Source organism: Lemur catta, chromosome 8 (genome assembly GCF_020740605.2).
Source record: "Lemur catta isolate mLemCat1 chromosome 8, mLemCat1.pri, whole genome shotgun sequence".
In the NCBI taxonomy this organism is placed as follows: Eukaryota; Metazoa; Chordata; class Mammalia; order Primates; family Lemuridae; genus Lemur; species Lemur catta.
The window spans coordinates 42,875,956-42,891,876 of NC_059135.1; the positions used below are offsets into that span (position 1 = coordinate 42,875,956).

At 33.4% G+C, this 15,921-nt stretch overlaps 1 protein-coding gene across 1 annotated transcript in view; it reads right to left on the reverse strand.

The window, feature by feature from the left end:
* The window catches only part of FSIP2 (fibrous sheath interacting protein 2), a 96,756-nt gene that overhangs the window by 78,335 nt on the left and 2,500 nt on the right, over nucleotides 1-15,921 (reverse strand). The window contains exons 3-9 of the mRNA XM_045558790.1: nucleotides 14,038-14,199; nucleotides 13,192-13,281; nucleotides 12,081-12,220; nucleotides 10,817-10,958; nucleotides 10,207-10,317; nucleotides 8,246-8,366; nucleotides 5,835-5,921 (exon numbers count right to left, since the gene is read on the reverse strand). Of these exons, the coding sequence (XP_045414746.1) occupies nucleotides 5,835-5,921; nucleotides 8,246-8,366; nucleotides 10,207-10,317; nucleotides 10,817-10,958; nucleotides 12,081-12,220; nucleotides 13,192-13,281; nucleotides 14,038-14,199 (853 nt within the window). The remainder of the gene's footprint in view (nucleotides 1-5,834; nucleotides 5,922-8,245; nucleotides 8,367-10,206; nucleotides 10,318-10,816; nucleotides 10,959-12,080; nucleotides 12,221-13,191; nucleotides 13,282-14,037; nucleotides 14,200-15,921) is intronic.

Sequence of the window (15,921 nt, forward strand, 5' to 3'; positions counted from 1 at the left end):
TGCATTTCCACTCAGGACTGGAACAAGACAAGAATGCCCACTTCTACCACTTCTATTCATCATAACACTGGAAGTTCTAGCCATAGCAATTAGGCAAGAGAAAGAAATTAAGGGTATCCAAATGGGGAAAGAGGAGGCAAAACTATTGCTCTTTGCTGATGATATGATCTTATATCTAGAAAACCCCAAAGATTCCCCCAGAGACTCCTGGAACTGATAAATTTAGTGAAGTCTCAGGTTATAAAATCAATGTACAGAAATCAGTAGCATTCCTATACACCAACAACTGTCAAGCTGAGAATCAAATCAAAGACTCAATACCTTCCACAATAGCTACAAAGAAAATAAAATACCTAGGAATATATTGAACCAAGGAGGTGAAAGATCTCTACAAAGAAAGCTGTGAATCACTGAGGAAGAAAATTGTGGATGATGTAAAACAGATGGAAAAACATACCATGCTCATGGATCAGTGGAATCAACATTATTAAAAGTGATTTACAGATTCAATGCAATCTCCATTAAAATACCAATATCATTTTTCACAGATTTAAAAATATAATCCTGCACTTTGTTTGGAACCAGAAAAGAGCCTGAATAGCCAAAGCAACCTTAAGCCACAGGAACAAATCTGGAGGCATCACTTTACCAGAGTTTAAGCTATACAGCAAGGTAACAGTAACCAAAAGACCATGGGACTGGCACAAAAACAGAGATATAGACCAATGGAACAGAACAGAGAACCCAGATATAAAACCGTCCACATATTGCCATCTGATCTTTGACAACATAGATAGCAATATACACTGGGGAAAACAATCCCTATTCAATAAATATTGTTGGGAAAATTGGATAGCCACAGGTAGAAGACTGAAACAGGATCCATTTCTCTCATCACTCACAAATATTAATTCACTATGGATAACAGACTTAAATCTAAGACATGAAACATTCAAAAATAGAGAAAATAGAAGCAAGCCACAAACTGTAAGATGATATTTGCTAGACTATAGATAAAGATATAGATGATACAGATATAAATATATCTAATAGGTGAGTGTGTATTATGACTAAAAATTCTTCCAAATCCATAAGAAAATCAACCAAGAAAATCAGCCAAGTAGGAAAATGGCCAAGATACAAGAAATGGTAATTTCTCAGAAGAAACATGACTCAGAAACCCCTAGAGAATCACTTGTCTGTGTGTATCAGGTTATCTATACCTACAAGAATGTTCAGTGCTTTGCTGGTCAAAATAACAAATATTTCCATCAATAAAAAATAGGTATAGAAACTGTGGTATATTCACACAATGGGATACAATTAGTAGTGAAATAAACTAAAATTTTAGGCAACACATGGAAAAATCTTTTGGGACATAGTGCTGAGTATAAAAAGTAAGTCATAGAAGACTGAGTATAATATCATATTAGTTATATTACTACATCTTATTAATGTTGTCTATATGTATCTATACAAGCAGCTTAAAGATATACACTCACATTGTAAATATATATTTTTAATTGGTTATGGTAATCACCAGATTTACATAGCAGTTACCTTTGTGGGAGAAAGAGGTCTGTTTCAGGGAAATTTGTCAAAAGATAAAAACTTACAGTTTAAAGAGTCTCAGTGAATCCCAAAATGGGGAGAAGGACAAGGAAATCTATGCTTAGACACTTCATAGTCAAACTACTGAAAACTACTCTCCCCCAAATTTGAAAACAATTAGATAAAAGATGGCACATTCATTATAGAGAAACAACAATTAAAATATTGCAGATATCTCATCAGACCATGGAGAAAAAAATAAAGTGGAATAACATTTTTAAAATTCCAAAAACAAAATAACTATCAGCCTATAAATCTATATCAAGTGAAAACAACATTCTTCAGGAATGAAGATAAAATTAAAAATATTCTCACATGAATAAAAAAAACTAAGATAATTCAGTGCAAGAAAATCTGTTCTAAAAGAGATGCTATGAAAAGTTCTATAGACTGAAAGAAAATAATATGAGAAAGACACCTGGGATCTCAGGTATTAAAAGGCAACCAAAATGGTAACAATCTGAGTAAATAGACTAGACTATTTTACCTTATTGAATAATACTAAATATGTTTGATGATTCAATGCAAAACTTATTACATTGATTGGATGTTTGACATATGTAGATGTAATACTTAAACAATTATAAAAAGGAAAGGGGTAAACAGACATAAATATTAAAGTAACCACATTCCATTTAAAGAAGTAAAATATATATTTTTTATTGTTGATTGTGAAGAACTAAGCACACTGTAGTCTAGGACAAACATTACAAAAACTAAACAAAAAGATATAGTAAAAACGAAAGCCACAGGCAATTAGACACCAATTTTTTCAAAAACATGTAAAACAGTACCAAAAAAGTAAAGTACTTAGGTATAAATATAAAACAACATATATAGAATCTATATGCTGAAAACTATAAAACACTTATTAAAAAAATTAAGGATGATCTAAACAAATGTTAATAGAAAAACTTATGATGTTCATAACTTGGAAGACTGTGTAGTAAATATGTCTTTCCTTCTCAAATTAATCTATATATTTAATGTACTTCATTAAAAAATTCTAGCATGATTTTTATAGATGTAGATAAGCTAATTATAAAATGTATATGGAAAGGAAAACAAATTAAAATAGCTATAACAATTTTGAAAAAATATTACTGCCTTATTTTAAGATAATAAAAAGCTACAGTGATGATTGGCAAAGGGACAGACACATAGATCAGTGGAACAGAAAATGAAAAGGCAAGTTATAGACCAGGAAAAAATATCTGTAAATCACATTTCTAAAAAAGACTTTTCTACAGAATATAGAAAGAACTCCCATAACTCAACAATATAAAAATGACCCAAATAAAAATGAACAAAAGACTTCAATAGACACTTCACCAAATGGGACTGAAAGAAGGAAAATAGCATATGAACAGATATTCATCATCATTAGCCATCAGGGAAATGTAAATGAAAACCATGATGAGGCAACACCACATCTAATAGAATGGCTAATAAAACATACCAATAATACTGAGGGGAAAAATGTACAGCAAATGGATTTCTCATGCATTACTGATGGGGATGCAAGATGTTACAGCCACTTTGAAAGATAGTTTGGCAGTTTTTCATGAACTTAAGTATACATTTACCGTATGACCCAACAATCCCTCATTTACAAAGAAAGCTATTTACAAATATAGTTGACCCTTGAACTACATGAGTTTGAACTGCATGGGTCCACTTATGTGCCTCTGCCACCCCTGAGACAAGACCAACCCCTTCTCTTCCTCTTCTTCATCCTACTCTATGTGAAGACATGAGGATTAAGACCTTTTTGATGAGCCAGTTTCACTTAATGAATAGTAAATATGTTTTCTATTCTTCATGATTTTCTTAGTAACATTTTTTTATACCTTACTTTTTGTAAAAATACAATAAATAATACACATAACATACAAAATATGGGTTAATCAACTGTTTATGTTATCAGTAAGGCTTCTGGTCAATAGTAGGCTATTAGTAGTTAAGTTTTGAGGGAGTCAAATGTTACACATGGATTTTTGACTACACAATGGGTAAGTACCCAACCCTCGCAATGATCAAGGTTCAACTGTACTTCTGGTCATTCTATTCATAATCACCAAAAATATGGAAAGGACCCAAATTCCAGATTTCCTTCAACAGAAGAATGGATAAACAAACTCTGGTGTATACATACAACAGAACACTCATTAGCAATAAAAAGAAACTATTGACACATGCGACAACTTGATGAATTACAAAGGCATTATGCTGTGTAAAAGAAGCCATTTTTAAAAAGTTAAATGCTGTATGATTCCATTTATATGACATTCTTCAAAAGAAAAAAAACTAAAGTATTGGAGAACATATCAGTGGTTACCTGACGTTATTAGTTAGGGAAAGGAAGATGTAACTGAAAGGGGATAGTCTGAGGGAGATTTTTGGAATGTTGGGACTTCTATATGTGCTTGTGGTAGTGGTTACACAAATCCACACATGCGTTTGTATTAAAATTTTTTCCATTTTGTTTTAGGATAATCTAAAAGCCAAAATAAATGCTTCATGATCTTTTTGGGGAATTAAAAGACACAGAGACAAGATCAAAAGCAGGGGTTGTAGGAAATTCAGGGCTTTGAACTCTGCTCAAAGGGTTGCCTGCTGCAAAACTGTGTGGAGCAAACTGCTCATAAGAGTATAGAGGATGTGACACTGAACCGAGTTCATGCTCATAGCTCAGTGATGAAATGGAAAGCAAGAAGGTTTGATTATGGTGAAGGAGAGGCACTTCTAATAATGTATGATGACAGTGGTGTCACTACTGTGCATTTCTAAAATTCACAAAAAAGATCAGAATGACTCACATGCCACTCCATGAAAGTGGAGAAGAGCTATAGATAGATCCTCCCTCTCCCAGATATATGAATCAATGTAATTTCACAATTCATCTTTTAATAGGTTATTTCTCCCAACTATACTTAATTAAATTTATAGGTGTGGCTTCTGGACAATTGTCACAGACAGACTGGCTAGCCCAATGAAACTGAAAGCAATATTTTCCATCTACCATCCTTTCTTCAGATATCACTGAGATTCTCTTTTTTTTTTTTTTTTTGAGACAGAGTCTCGATCTGTTGCCCGGCTAGAGTGAGTGCCGTGGCGTCAGCCTAGCTCACAGCAACCTCAAACTCCTGGACTTAAGCGATCCTACTGCCTCAGCCTCCCGAGTAGCTGGGACTACAGGCATGTGCCACCATGCCCAGCTAAGTTTTTCTATATATATTTTTAGTTGGCTTCTTTAACAACAGTAAGACAGTCTGGCCTACATTAAACACCAGACTTTTTTTAGAGGATCACTTTGCTTGAGATAACTACTCCAGAAACTAATAACTTAGTTTTATTGTCTACATTTACTGTAAGATGTAAAGCTTGTGTTGCCATAATTTTGCATGTTGTAATAACCCTTTGGTGGGTTGTAAAAACTGTTTGGACTTTAAAAATGGGACCCATGAATCTTAGAGTTGAACTAACTCAACCTTAGTGATCCTGAGGGAGGAAGAAAGCCTAGATGAAGGCAACCCTCTCTCCCCCCAGGTTTCTGAGTCTTGATGAGACTAAGAAAATTGTATATTCAGGGAGGAAAAATTTTGGACTTTATTTTCTTTAGATTTTAACCTCTAAGGACAAAGAAATTTAACATTTATACTTTAATTTGTCCTTTGAAATTTAATAATGGGAGGGGAGTCATTGTTAAATTTGAATATTATACTTTTGATAATGTATTTTTGGAGGATTTTTATGTTGTTATTTGGGCTCATGGTCTACTCTAGTGAGCTCTAATGAACAGCATGGAGTGACATAGTATGATAAATAATAAAGACAGTGACATTTTAATAAGGTCCACAGTGGCTTTGGAGTTAATGTATTTAATTTTTGACCCATTTCAGGGTTTTATAAACTCATTTTGAGCACTAAAAATTATTTTACAATTTGTTAGGTATCCTGTATTATATATTTAATAGTAACGGACCATTTAATTTTTCTAAAATGATAGTATAATGTCAAGTTCAAAACACTAGTTCAGTTATCTAGGGATCATATTCTGAAAGCGAGAAAGGCTGCATAGTTGTTGGTAAGCATCACTCCAAACCAGTCATTTGACAAAAGAGAACAGAGGATTTACTTGCATTTAAGTGAAAGAGGCCATTACCAAACTCCGTCTTTCCCTAAATTACTATTTAGTATTTCTTATCATAATATTCAATTACCATAAGTTCCTTCGTATGGTTTCTGGTCATCAAAAGAATAAATTAACTTTATATCATCAGATAATTTCTTTTTCGTCTTTGAAGAAGCTTAAAGAAATAAAATAAAACATTTATTTTTAATAATGGTCATGACAGAATTACCCAAAATAGACTATTTATCCTTTCATGCCCAAGAAGAGGCAAGCCAGATGCTAACCTATATATGGGATTTGGGGGATAAATTGGGGAAGATGGAGAGACGTGTAATGGGAGAAAAGACAATTATGATGGAAATATTATCCACTCATGTTAAAAGATATACTTGGAGAAATATAATTTTCTTTCTGGTAGAAAGGAAAATCTGCACCTGCCTCAACTGGGAAATGTCATTCCCTCTCTGTGGAGCTGCATACAAACATAGTGACAGGGCTGAAGCCCTACCAGCCCACAGGATCTTTTTCTAACTATTAAAGTGGCAAAGGATCCTCACTGCATATATGCTCAATGGGCTTTTATTGGAGATGTAACAGGTAAGAATGATCTATTTTTCCATTCGCTCTTCACTAAGAAGATTCTTCTGGTATTCCCTCTTTCTCTTTCTTTCTCTCTGTCCTAGAAGTTGTCTACTTGGTGGAAGATAACAACATTCCTATAGCAGTATAATTCAATTTACTTTGAGTTTATTCTCCTGTCACTTTGCTAATATAAATTAAATTCATTTATATCCTACTTCTTCAAAAGAGGATGTGAGGTAAAAAATCTTTCAGATATCTACTTGAAACTCTTCCTATTACATAAGAAAGTTAATGAAGATATAAGAATATATACAGTTATTAATGTGATTTCTTATTTAAGGCATGATGTTACAGCCATTGCCTCAATGAACTAAATAAATTGAATAAATCTATTTAGCAAACATGCACTTATTACGTATATATATCTTGCTTGGTGCTCTGTTGAACACAAAAGGTAGGAGTTTACTATTTTGAGTTACTAAGGCAGTGGAAGGTACGTAATAAGTGTTTTAGGAATGGTAAAAAATAAAGAGATTCAAAGAAGAGGGATATTCCAATTAGTGTTATCAATAAAAACTTTATGGACTGTAATTTACAGTAGGGCTTAAAGAATTATAGGATTTTGATAAATAGAGGCAGTGATCAGGTCGTTCTAAGCTGAGAAAACTGAATAAAGTGAGGCAGAGAAGTGGGAAAGGTAACCTGTGTTTTAGAAATGGCCAGTAGTGTCATTTGACTGAACAATGAAATAAATGAAGTTCTTACCATGTGTTAGAACTTTTGTGCTTTTCATGGTAATTATTTAGGAGTATTATTATAAATTTGTTTTCAGATGATGAAACTGGCTCAGAGAGGTTAAGTAATTTGCCCAAGACATTACATGACTAGAAAAATGATAAAGCAGGACTTGAACTTCAGCAGTCTGGCTCCAGAGCCTGTACATATCACCCTTAGATCACAGATGCCATCAAAGATGTAGTGTAAAATAAAGTTAAAACGTTAGGTGGGGCCAGGACTTGAGACACTGATGAATGCTTGCCTAAGCACTCTGAGCTTCATTTAATAGGTAACAGGGGCAGGGGAAGAAACCATCAGAACAGAATTTTAATTGTTATTATTAATAGAAGGAAGTGCACAAATAACTTTGAGGTTAGTAAAAATAGGGGCCAACAGAGACCAGATAGTAATATATACACCAGAGTGACACAGGCAGGTTCAGACTTAGAAATAGGATTGATGGGACACTGTGATGACAGATGCGTGGAAAACGATACTTTTCTTTCCTGATACTACAGAGTCACAGTTAAAACAAGTCTACATTTTTGCATTCTGGCCATGAAGTTTTAACTATTTTCAGGGGATAAAAATCCATTATATTAATGGTTTTATAATGTATAAATAAAAGGAAGCTGGTAATGATTGGGCATAGCAAAGTCATGGCTCCATATTCCTCCTTTTAGACTTTCTTCATTTTCTTTCTTTTTTTCCTTCCTTCTTCTTTCTTTTTCCTCCTTCTGTACCTCCTCCTTTCCTTCTTCCCTTCTTTTTTATCTGGTACTATTCATTCTTACTGATTGGCAACATAGTAGAATACCATGTTGGAATATAATAGCAATTAGCTTAAAAATAAGTTTTTGTAGTTTCAGTATTAAAAAAACATTAAGTATAAGGGAGTTGGTTAGAACTGCAATACGGGCAAGTTTGTCTCCTGAGACACTTGGTAAGATTGTTTTAGTTTGTTATAATTTTTTACATATATATCTACTTTTCAGTTTGAACCATAACGCAGAAATGCCTAGAATAGCACCTGGCACAAAGTGGGTAGCAAGTGTAAGCACATAGAGTATTACAAAATGATTTTTACATAAATAAGCATTTCCTACTTAGCTACATCATCTTTAGTTTTCTCACATTCACAAAATGTTCCATCTTGTGCTTTGTATTTAAATGCATTTTTTTCCATATCTTCTCCTTTAAAGCCAGTATCTTGCATTTTTTGTAAATGATAAGCCATTTTTTTCTCTAGAAGGGCTTGTTTCTACAAAATTAAAGAAAATACATTGGTTAATATCAACTTGCCATTTAAAAATGCAAAACAAATATTTAAAATGTGATAGTATATTGGAAGTGGACAATCACTCCTGTCTCATACTTGTAAGGTCACAAAAAATGGGAGGGTAGGAATGTGGTAATATTCCATTTGTGATTAAACACAAAGAAAAAAATATATGTATATACTTATTTTATTTTATTTATTTATTTTTTTTTTTTTGAGGCAGAGTCTTGCTCTGTTGCCTGGGCAAGAGTGCAGTGCCATCACCATAGCTCCTGGGCTCAAGTGATCCTCCTGCCTCAGTCACCCAAGTAGCTGGGACTACAGGTGCACATCACCATGCCTGGCTAATTTTTTTCCTACTTTTTGTAGAGACGGGGTCTCGTTATGTTGCTCAGGCTGGTCTTGAACTCCCAAGCTCAAGTGATTCTCCCACCTCGGCCTCCCAAAATGTTGGGATTATAGCCATGAGCCACAGCAACTGGCCACAAAGAATATATTTAACACTTATATGCAGTTTATCTCACTGGACAGTTTCTGATCAAAATGAGTCTCTCATCCATAGCTATCCTGGCAAGTTTAAGCAATTTCTCAATCATCTTCAACTGGAAGATTCCTAAGGGCTTAACCATATGTCACTCAGGCCTACCATAAGTAAACATAAAATAATAGATGAAATATGACTCCCTTTGTGAATCCCTATGCTAGTAATGACCCTGGATTTACCAGAAAGGAGTTAGCTACACAGGCAGAGATTCTCAGAGGGTTCTATGAAATATTCATCAAGAAAATGAATCAGTATATGTGTGTAAGGGAACTACCAAAAACCATAGAAAGGACCATCCTAAAGATTAGAGGAAACAGTGCTTAGAATCTACCTAGGGATGGAAATCATGCCTATTCTTACCAGTTGCACTGGAAAAACTTCACGAATCACAGGGCTCTAGGTAGAGCATTAAGATGGGTTTTGTGTCAGTAGTAGGGAATAACTAGATTAAACATGGCTCTTGACCCATCTAATAAATTGTAAAAAGCAAGACCTGTATAAAACTGTTTTCAAATAAATTATCTACATCTGAAAAAAAAAGCTAAAGAATATATATAAGAATATAAAAGTATTCAGGACAAAGTAAAATTCATAATATCTGGCATCCAAACAAAGAATGCCAGGCATGTAAAGAAGCAGGGAAATATGACCCATAATAGAAGTAAATAAATCATTTAAAATCAACTCAGAAATGACACAAATATTAGAAATAAAGACAACAATACAGTTAACATAACTACATTTTGTATGTTTACAATGTAAAGAAGAGATATGGAAGATATAAAAAGAATCAAAATAATTTTTGTAATATGTTAGCTGACTAATACAATGGATTCATTAAGGGCAGAGTAGACACTGCAGAAAAAGAGATTAATTATTGAGAATTCAGCAACAGAAACCATACAAAAGAAAACAATGAGAGAAGAAAAAATGAAAAGATTTCAGTGAGATGTAAGATAATTTCAAGCAGCCTAATATACCTGAAGAGAGGAAAAAGAAGATAAAAGAAATATTTGATAATAACTACCTAAAATTACAAGTACAGTTTATGGTGTGAAAATAAAGCCAAAGTAGTTATATCACTTAATAGGACAGTACTTTTTATGTTATAGCACCAAAATATAGGAAAAATGTTCATAACATTCAGTTCTGTATAGTATATATCATTTGGGGTAACTGGTCCATGGTCATCTTACAAAATACTTTTTCCTTTGGAAAATCAAAATAACAAAACCTTTTCTTCAAATAGCCCAAGTTAGAGGTTAAAGCTCACCCTACCTTCCTGTCACTCTCTTCTCTGCTTCTACGACGTTGTTGTTCTATCCTTTCTTCTCTTTTAACATCTTCTCCAATCTTTGTCAAAAGTAACATCTCTTTTGTCTTCCATTCCTAAAAAGCACAATGTTACTATACTTGGTGTGTGTCCCCTTCACTATAGTATCTTCATATTCTGTCTTATAGCAAATTAGACAAGTCAGGGCCTAACAGAAATCAAGTCAAGCATAATGGAAGTCATATACTAGGTTTAGAATGGGCTTTTCTTATTGTACTCTTATTAGGAATGCAAGTATGATTATTTTTTACTACAGCTAAATTTAAAAAACTGTTCTCTCCATATTAAGCACTATAAGGGAGTCAAATAGTGTCTAGTAACTTTCTTAAACTGCTCTTTATGAGCAGAAATTGGTTCATGCACATATAGTTTGTGGTATCTGCTTCATTATTTTATGTAACAACTTGTATATTACAGCTATAAGGAAAGATTAATGGGAGTAAATTCCTTAGAACTGAATGACTTAAAGAAGTATGATGTACAGCTATAACTATTTACAAAGGAAACAACTGCGCAGAAATTTTCTCTCCATATTTTAAATTTGCTATCTCTCACCTCTTCAATTTTTCTACGAAGAATGAGTTTTCTTCTTGTGTGTTCCCGCTGTCGTCTTTCTTCTCTATTCATCTGGAGTAGGCGTTGCTCTTCTGCTGTGCGCTCAAGTTGTTCCAGTTCCTTACTTATCATATCCAAATATCTGAGTAAGAGTGCAAATATTACTGAAAGTGAATTGAGTATTTCCTTTATGACAGCATCATCTGCTTTGATATTCCCAAACCACCTCCTAGCTTTTCATTTCTTGAACTGTAGGAATTATACAGTTTTTCTATCAGTCCTGTTCATGAACCTTTAAGCCAGCCTAACCCACCAACTCACCATGTTTTACTCATTATAAGGTCTCTCAACTAGATAAGTATCTGTTCTCATGGCCAAGACAATGGTAAAATGTGAAACAAACTGATTAAAAGCATTTTGCACAATAAGCGTTCATGACTCAGCAGGTTTAAGAACATGAGTTTGCAAAGAAGTCTGAAATCACTGAAATCATAACTTGGGAAATGTGGGGAAAACATAACAGTATATTTAAATTTTTCTAAGAAAAAAGTGATACTGGGTTCCTTGTAATTCATAGATCGAACAAATCTCCCATCTCTAGTCTGTGTCTGGTATATCAATACGTATTATGGCAGTACCATAAAATGAAACCATGGAATTACAAAAGCCAGGTAATGTAGCCCAATTCTCATCCCATGCCTAGTTAAGGAAAAAGAACTATAATACCCCTTCACTTCCTAAGAAATGGGTTTGACCATGGAATGTCAATGAATGAATGTGACTGGGTTACATCTGAATGAGCACAGTTTTTTAGAGACAACACCCATTTATATTGGCATCAGATAAATTTATATAAAACTTCATTTTTTTGACTTTGCACTAAATTCCTAAAACTTAATGATGTCAGTCCTTAAAGGTGAATTATAAAACACTGTTACTGTTTGAGGCATGTGCTAAAGATATCTCTTCTCCTTCTCTTACTAGAGAAAGAATTTTGGATCTGATTTTTCCTTCAGTTATCAGTTTGGCTCATCTCTTGGGCTCCCAGAAACCCTGACTTGTCTGGTAGAAATTACTCCTAATAGCCTTGACAGCAAAGTTCCTAATCCATGGACCTCTTGGTCTCCCTTCCTTCCTCTTCACTCTGAGAGCTACAAGGGAGTACTTTAAAAATAAAAATCCTGCCTTCAATTATTTCTAGTATTTTTCCAACTCGTTTGGGTCCAGAATATATACATAAAATTTGCATTAACTTTACTCTTACCTGTGCCTTATTAACCTCTCCTGGTCATTAATAAATTGAGGGCTCTCCATTAACAACCAATTTTGGAACTGTGCAACGTCAGAATGTTCAGGGATTTGATTGTTTTCCTGTAGTTTATGTAGTTGTCTTGCAAGCATTTTCTATTTAAAAAAATGTGTGTAAATTATATATATATATGTAATGGTTTTTACATTTCCCAGATATAAAACCATTTAAATTCCTATATCGTATAAGTGATTAATTCTGTTTAATTGCATTAAAGTCTGTTTTGAATCCATTAACGACATGGATAAATGAACCAAAATAAAGATTTATCTCTCTGGAAATAAAAGATAGATATTTCAGTTTATTTATCCACCTATTCCAAAGAAATTAAATGAAAACATTCAACAAGTAAAGGAGAAACTCTAGCCACAGAAAGGGGAAGTGGGGAAAAATATAGAACACTTAAAAGTATAGGGAAGTCATTCTCATTTTTATCCAACCCTATTATCTGTAGAACATAAATTGTTAAAAACACATATACACACACCTTTCTCATTTGATCCAACTCTCTTGACCCTGAATCTGAATTCACTCATATTTACACACCCCACACACACTATTTATAACCACTCACTCTATATCCAATCATTCCATTTCATCTTTAAGAACAAGGTTTTTACTGGATGAATACAGGTGCACATAAATCGGTGCACATATAGAGTGTATATGTTCCTTGAATCATCTGTAGGACACCACAGCTATTCTTTCTGTTCTTCTCCAATTGCTCAAACTGTTTTGGATTCCAGTTTAAGAATCTTGCTGCCACAAGAGATACTTCTTATTGGTCCCACATCAGGTAGAAGGAACACATCTGACTTGCAATTTAATTACGGAATTATGCCAGTTACCACTGGTGTAATGACAGATGACTTAGTCCCTTTCCCTTTCTTGGCCAAATATAGCAACCTTCAAATATTGTTTATTCCTGCTCTAAATTTTCATTTGGAAAAAATAGTTACTTTTTCAATAAATTATAGGTCAAAATATTATTTAAAAAACTCTACATATAACCAAACCTTTCTCCCAAACTCTATGTAAAGAAACCAAATTTAAGTATTTAACTTACTTGTTCTCTTATATAGTTTCTTTCAAAGTCTAATTTTAAATTGGTAAGATATTGCCTGTACTTATTCAATTCTCTCAAGGTACATACAATCTAAAAACAAAAACAAAAATATAGATATATATTAAATATATAAATATTTTAAAATCAGAGTACTTTCCAGAGGGTAAATAGTAATGATATAAAATTTGATGACATTTTGGTATCAAGAGTAATAAATTGCAAACATTTTTGTAAGTAGTATCTCTCTATATTTGTTGTTAATAATAAACAGGAAATTTCTATCCAAAAATATTACTTTATTAATATGACCTATACCATAATCAGGAATTTGGTATACACAATTAATTAGAATTATTCTGACAATAATTTAATTAATTATAATTGGATTATAATTGTAAATGTTATAACATTGTTCAACCCCCAAAAGAATGTATTCTATCAGGATTCTAACAGACTGAATTTTGCTAGGTTCCTACATCATTTCAACTTTTTAAAAGTATATGAAACATAATCCTTCATAAATATATTATTAGAGACAGAGAAAGAAGACTATGATACTGCTGGGAAAACTAATATATATTTAGATCTTCAAATTATTTGTCAATAACCTTTTTATATTACAAGGAAAAAAGGTGAAAGAAGAAGTTGGTTTCATTTATTATAGAAACAACTGTTGTCTGATCTCCCTTAACATAAATAACTGAGTAATTTATGGAATTTCCCATTAAGTATCGTCTCCTGACCAAGTTAAAGGTATTACAGGCCCCCTAGTAAGGTATAGAAGGCAAGCTTATATCAAATTTTGAAGGTTTTCATTGATTACAAAAGAAGTAATCTTCAACCCACTTTATTATTTCTGGTTATGTAGCCCCCTTTCTTCAATCTCCTCAGGATATCTTTGCGCTTATGGTATGCTTTTAAATGTGGATCATGGAGACTTTTGTACTGGTTTTCCAAAAGTTGACAATAAGGATCAGTCAGGTTAAAACCATAAGAAGGCTGAAAAAGCTGCAAACACAAATTCAAAAATATTACAAATGTAAAATTAATGCATTTTTACTTTTAAATAACCTATTGAAATGACTAGAATGTTCATTGAAAATAAAACAAGCAACAAGAATCTAAAGTGGGGAAAAAAACAGCAAAAGAAAGATTTGGCTTAGGCAACCTGCCTTCTTCTTTTCCTCACCTACATGAATTATTCTAAAAACCTTTCTGATGCTCACTGAAGTCGGAAGAAAATAAAAATTAAAAAAAATAAATAAATAAAAACCCACCCTCCCTTCATTAGTTCCTCCTCTAATTTTCATCAACCCCTGTCTCTGAGTCAAATAAAAAAAGAGGAGAGAAAAAGAAAGGGAAGAGAAAATAATTTGTTTTAAGGTATAAGCCAATGCTAGGATTCTCTTTTTTCCTCTTCCCTCTCACAGATCAAGGCACTATACTCAAAAGATAAAGGGATAGTATTAATTATGATTATTATACTTCAATCATCTGAAAATGAAGGAAAAATAATAGAAAATCTTTCACCATGATTCATGGAAACAACTTTAAGAAATAGTAGAAGTAAAACTTAGATGTTAAAGATTTTCAGTTAAAAAGCCATTGTATTAATATCTTAGGGTCTTTAATGCAAGAAAACCAATAATCTCTGAGAGCTAAAGTCAGAAGACTATTCCAGGTCTATATCATGCAGTTCAACATATCAAAGAACCAATTTTAAAGGATATTTATAGGAATTAAGGTTTCTCCAAATGTTTAAAGACCATATACATCTTTATGCAATAGCCATTAACAAATAAAGGGAGGAAAAGACAATTGGCTAATAGTCATATTTCTATATCCGTTACTTTAGAGGAAATAGCTGATTTACTTAAGCTCATTTATGAACTAAAACACTAAAGTGATTTTTTTGATGTTAGTTCTCAGTTAATCTTTCAGTAGTAGGATGGTGATAATCACTTAAGGGGGACTTCTGAAGGAGAAAAAGTGGAGGAGGGAAGTAGGTGTGGAAGTTGTGTTAATGCTGTCTTTGCATTCTTTCTTTCTGTTTTAAGTTTGGTTGGGCCAGAACACCATAAGTTTTATTCCAAAGCAATGCCAAATCAGCAACTGGCTCAGGTGAAAGACAATTGGAAGATGTGGGGGATGTGGACACCAGAGAGCACCCGCCCTGTTTGCAGGCATCTGATTCAATTTATGCTACCACAACATTGAGCACCTTCCCAGACATGCCTACAGGTACCAGTTTGCCACCTCTGTGTTCAGTCTGACTATACCCACAACTGCAGTACAAGTCTTGAATATTGTGAAGCCTGGCTTAGTGGGACCTTAAAAAGAATGCCCCCAAGATAGGTAGGAGGATGCTTTGCAGGCAAATGGGTAGATAAGAGGAACAGGCCAGAATCCTAGTTCTCACTTTACATTTAAAAGCATCTTTGTTAAGTTTCAGACCTCTTGAACTAGCTTCCCCGATTACCAATGCTTCCCTGAGAAGGCAAAGAAAGAAATTTTATAGGGTAAAGTCTTGAATTCAGTGAGACCAGATATGAAGCCCAGATCTTTCCTAGAAGGGGAGCAATCAATAATAATAAGTCAGTGAGTGGAATGATTATCTCTTTTAAAGTTGACATTCAGCTGTCAACTTCTTTTACATGTTGTCTTTTAGCTGTGACAGGTGTATGTCTCTCAAGAACAAACCTGAGCTACTGACCTGTAAACAGAGAATAC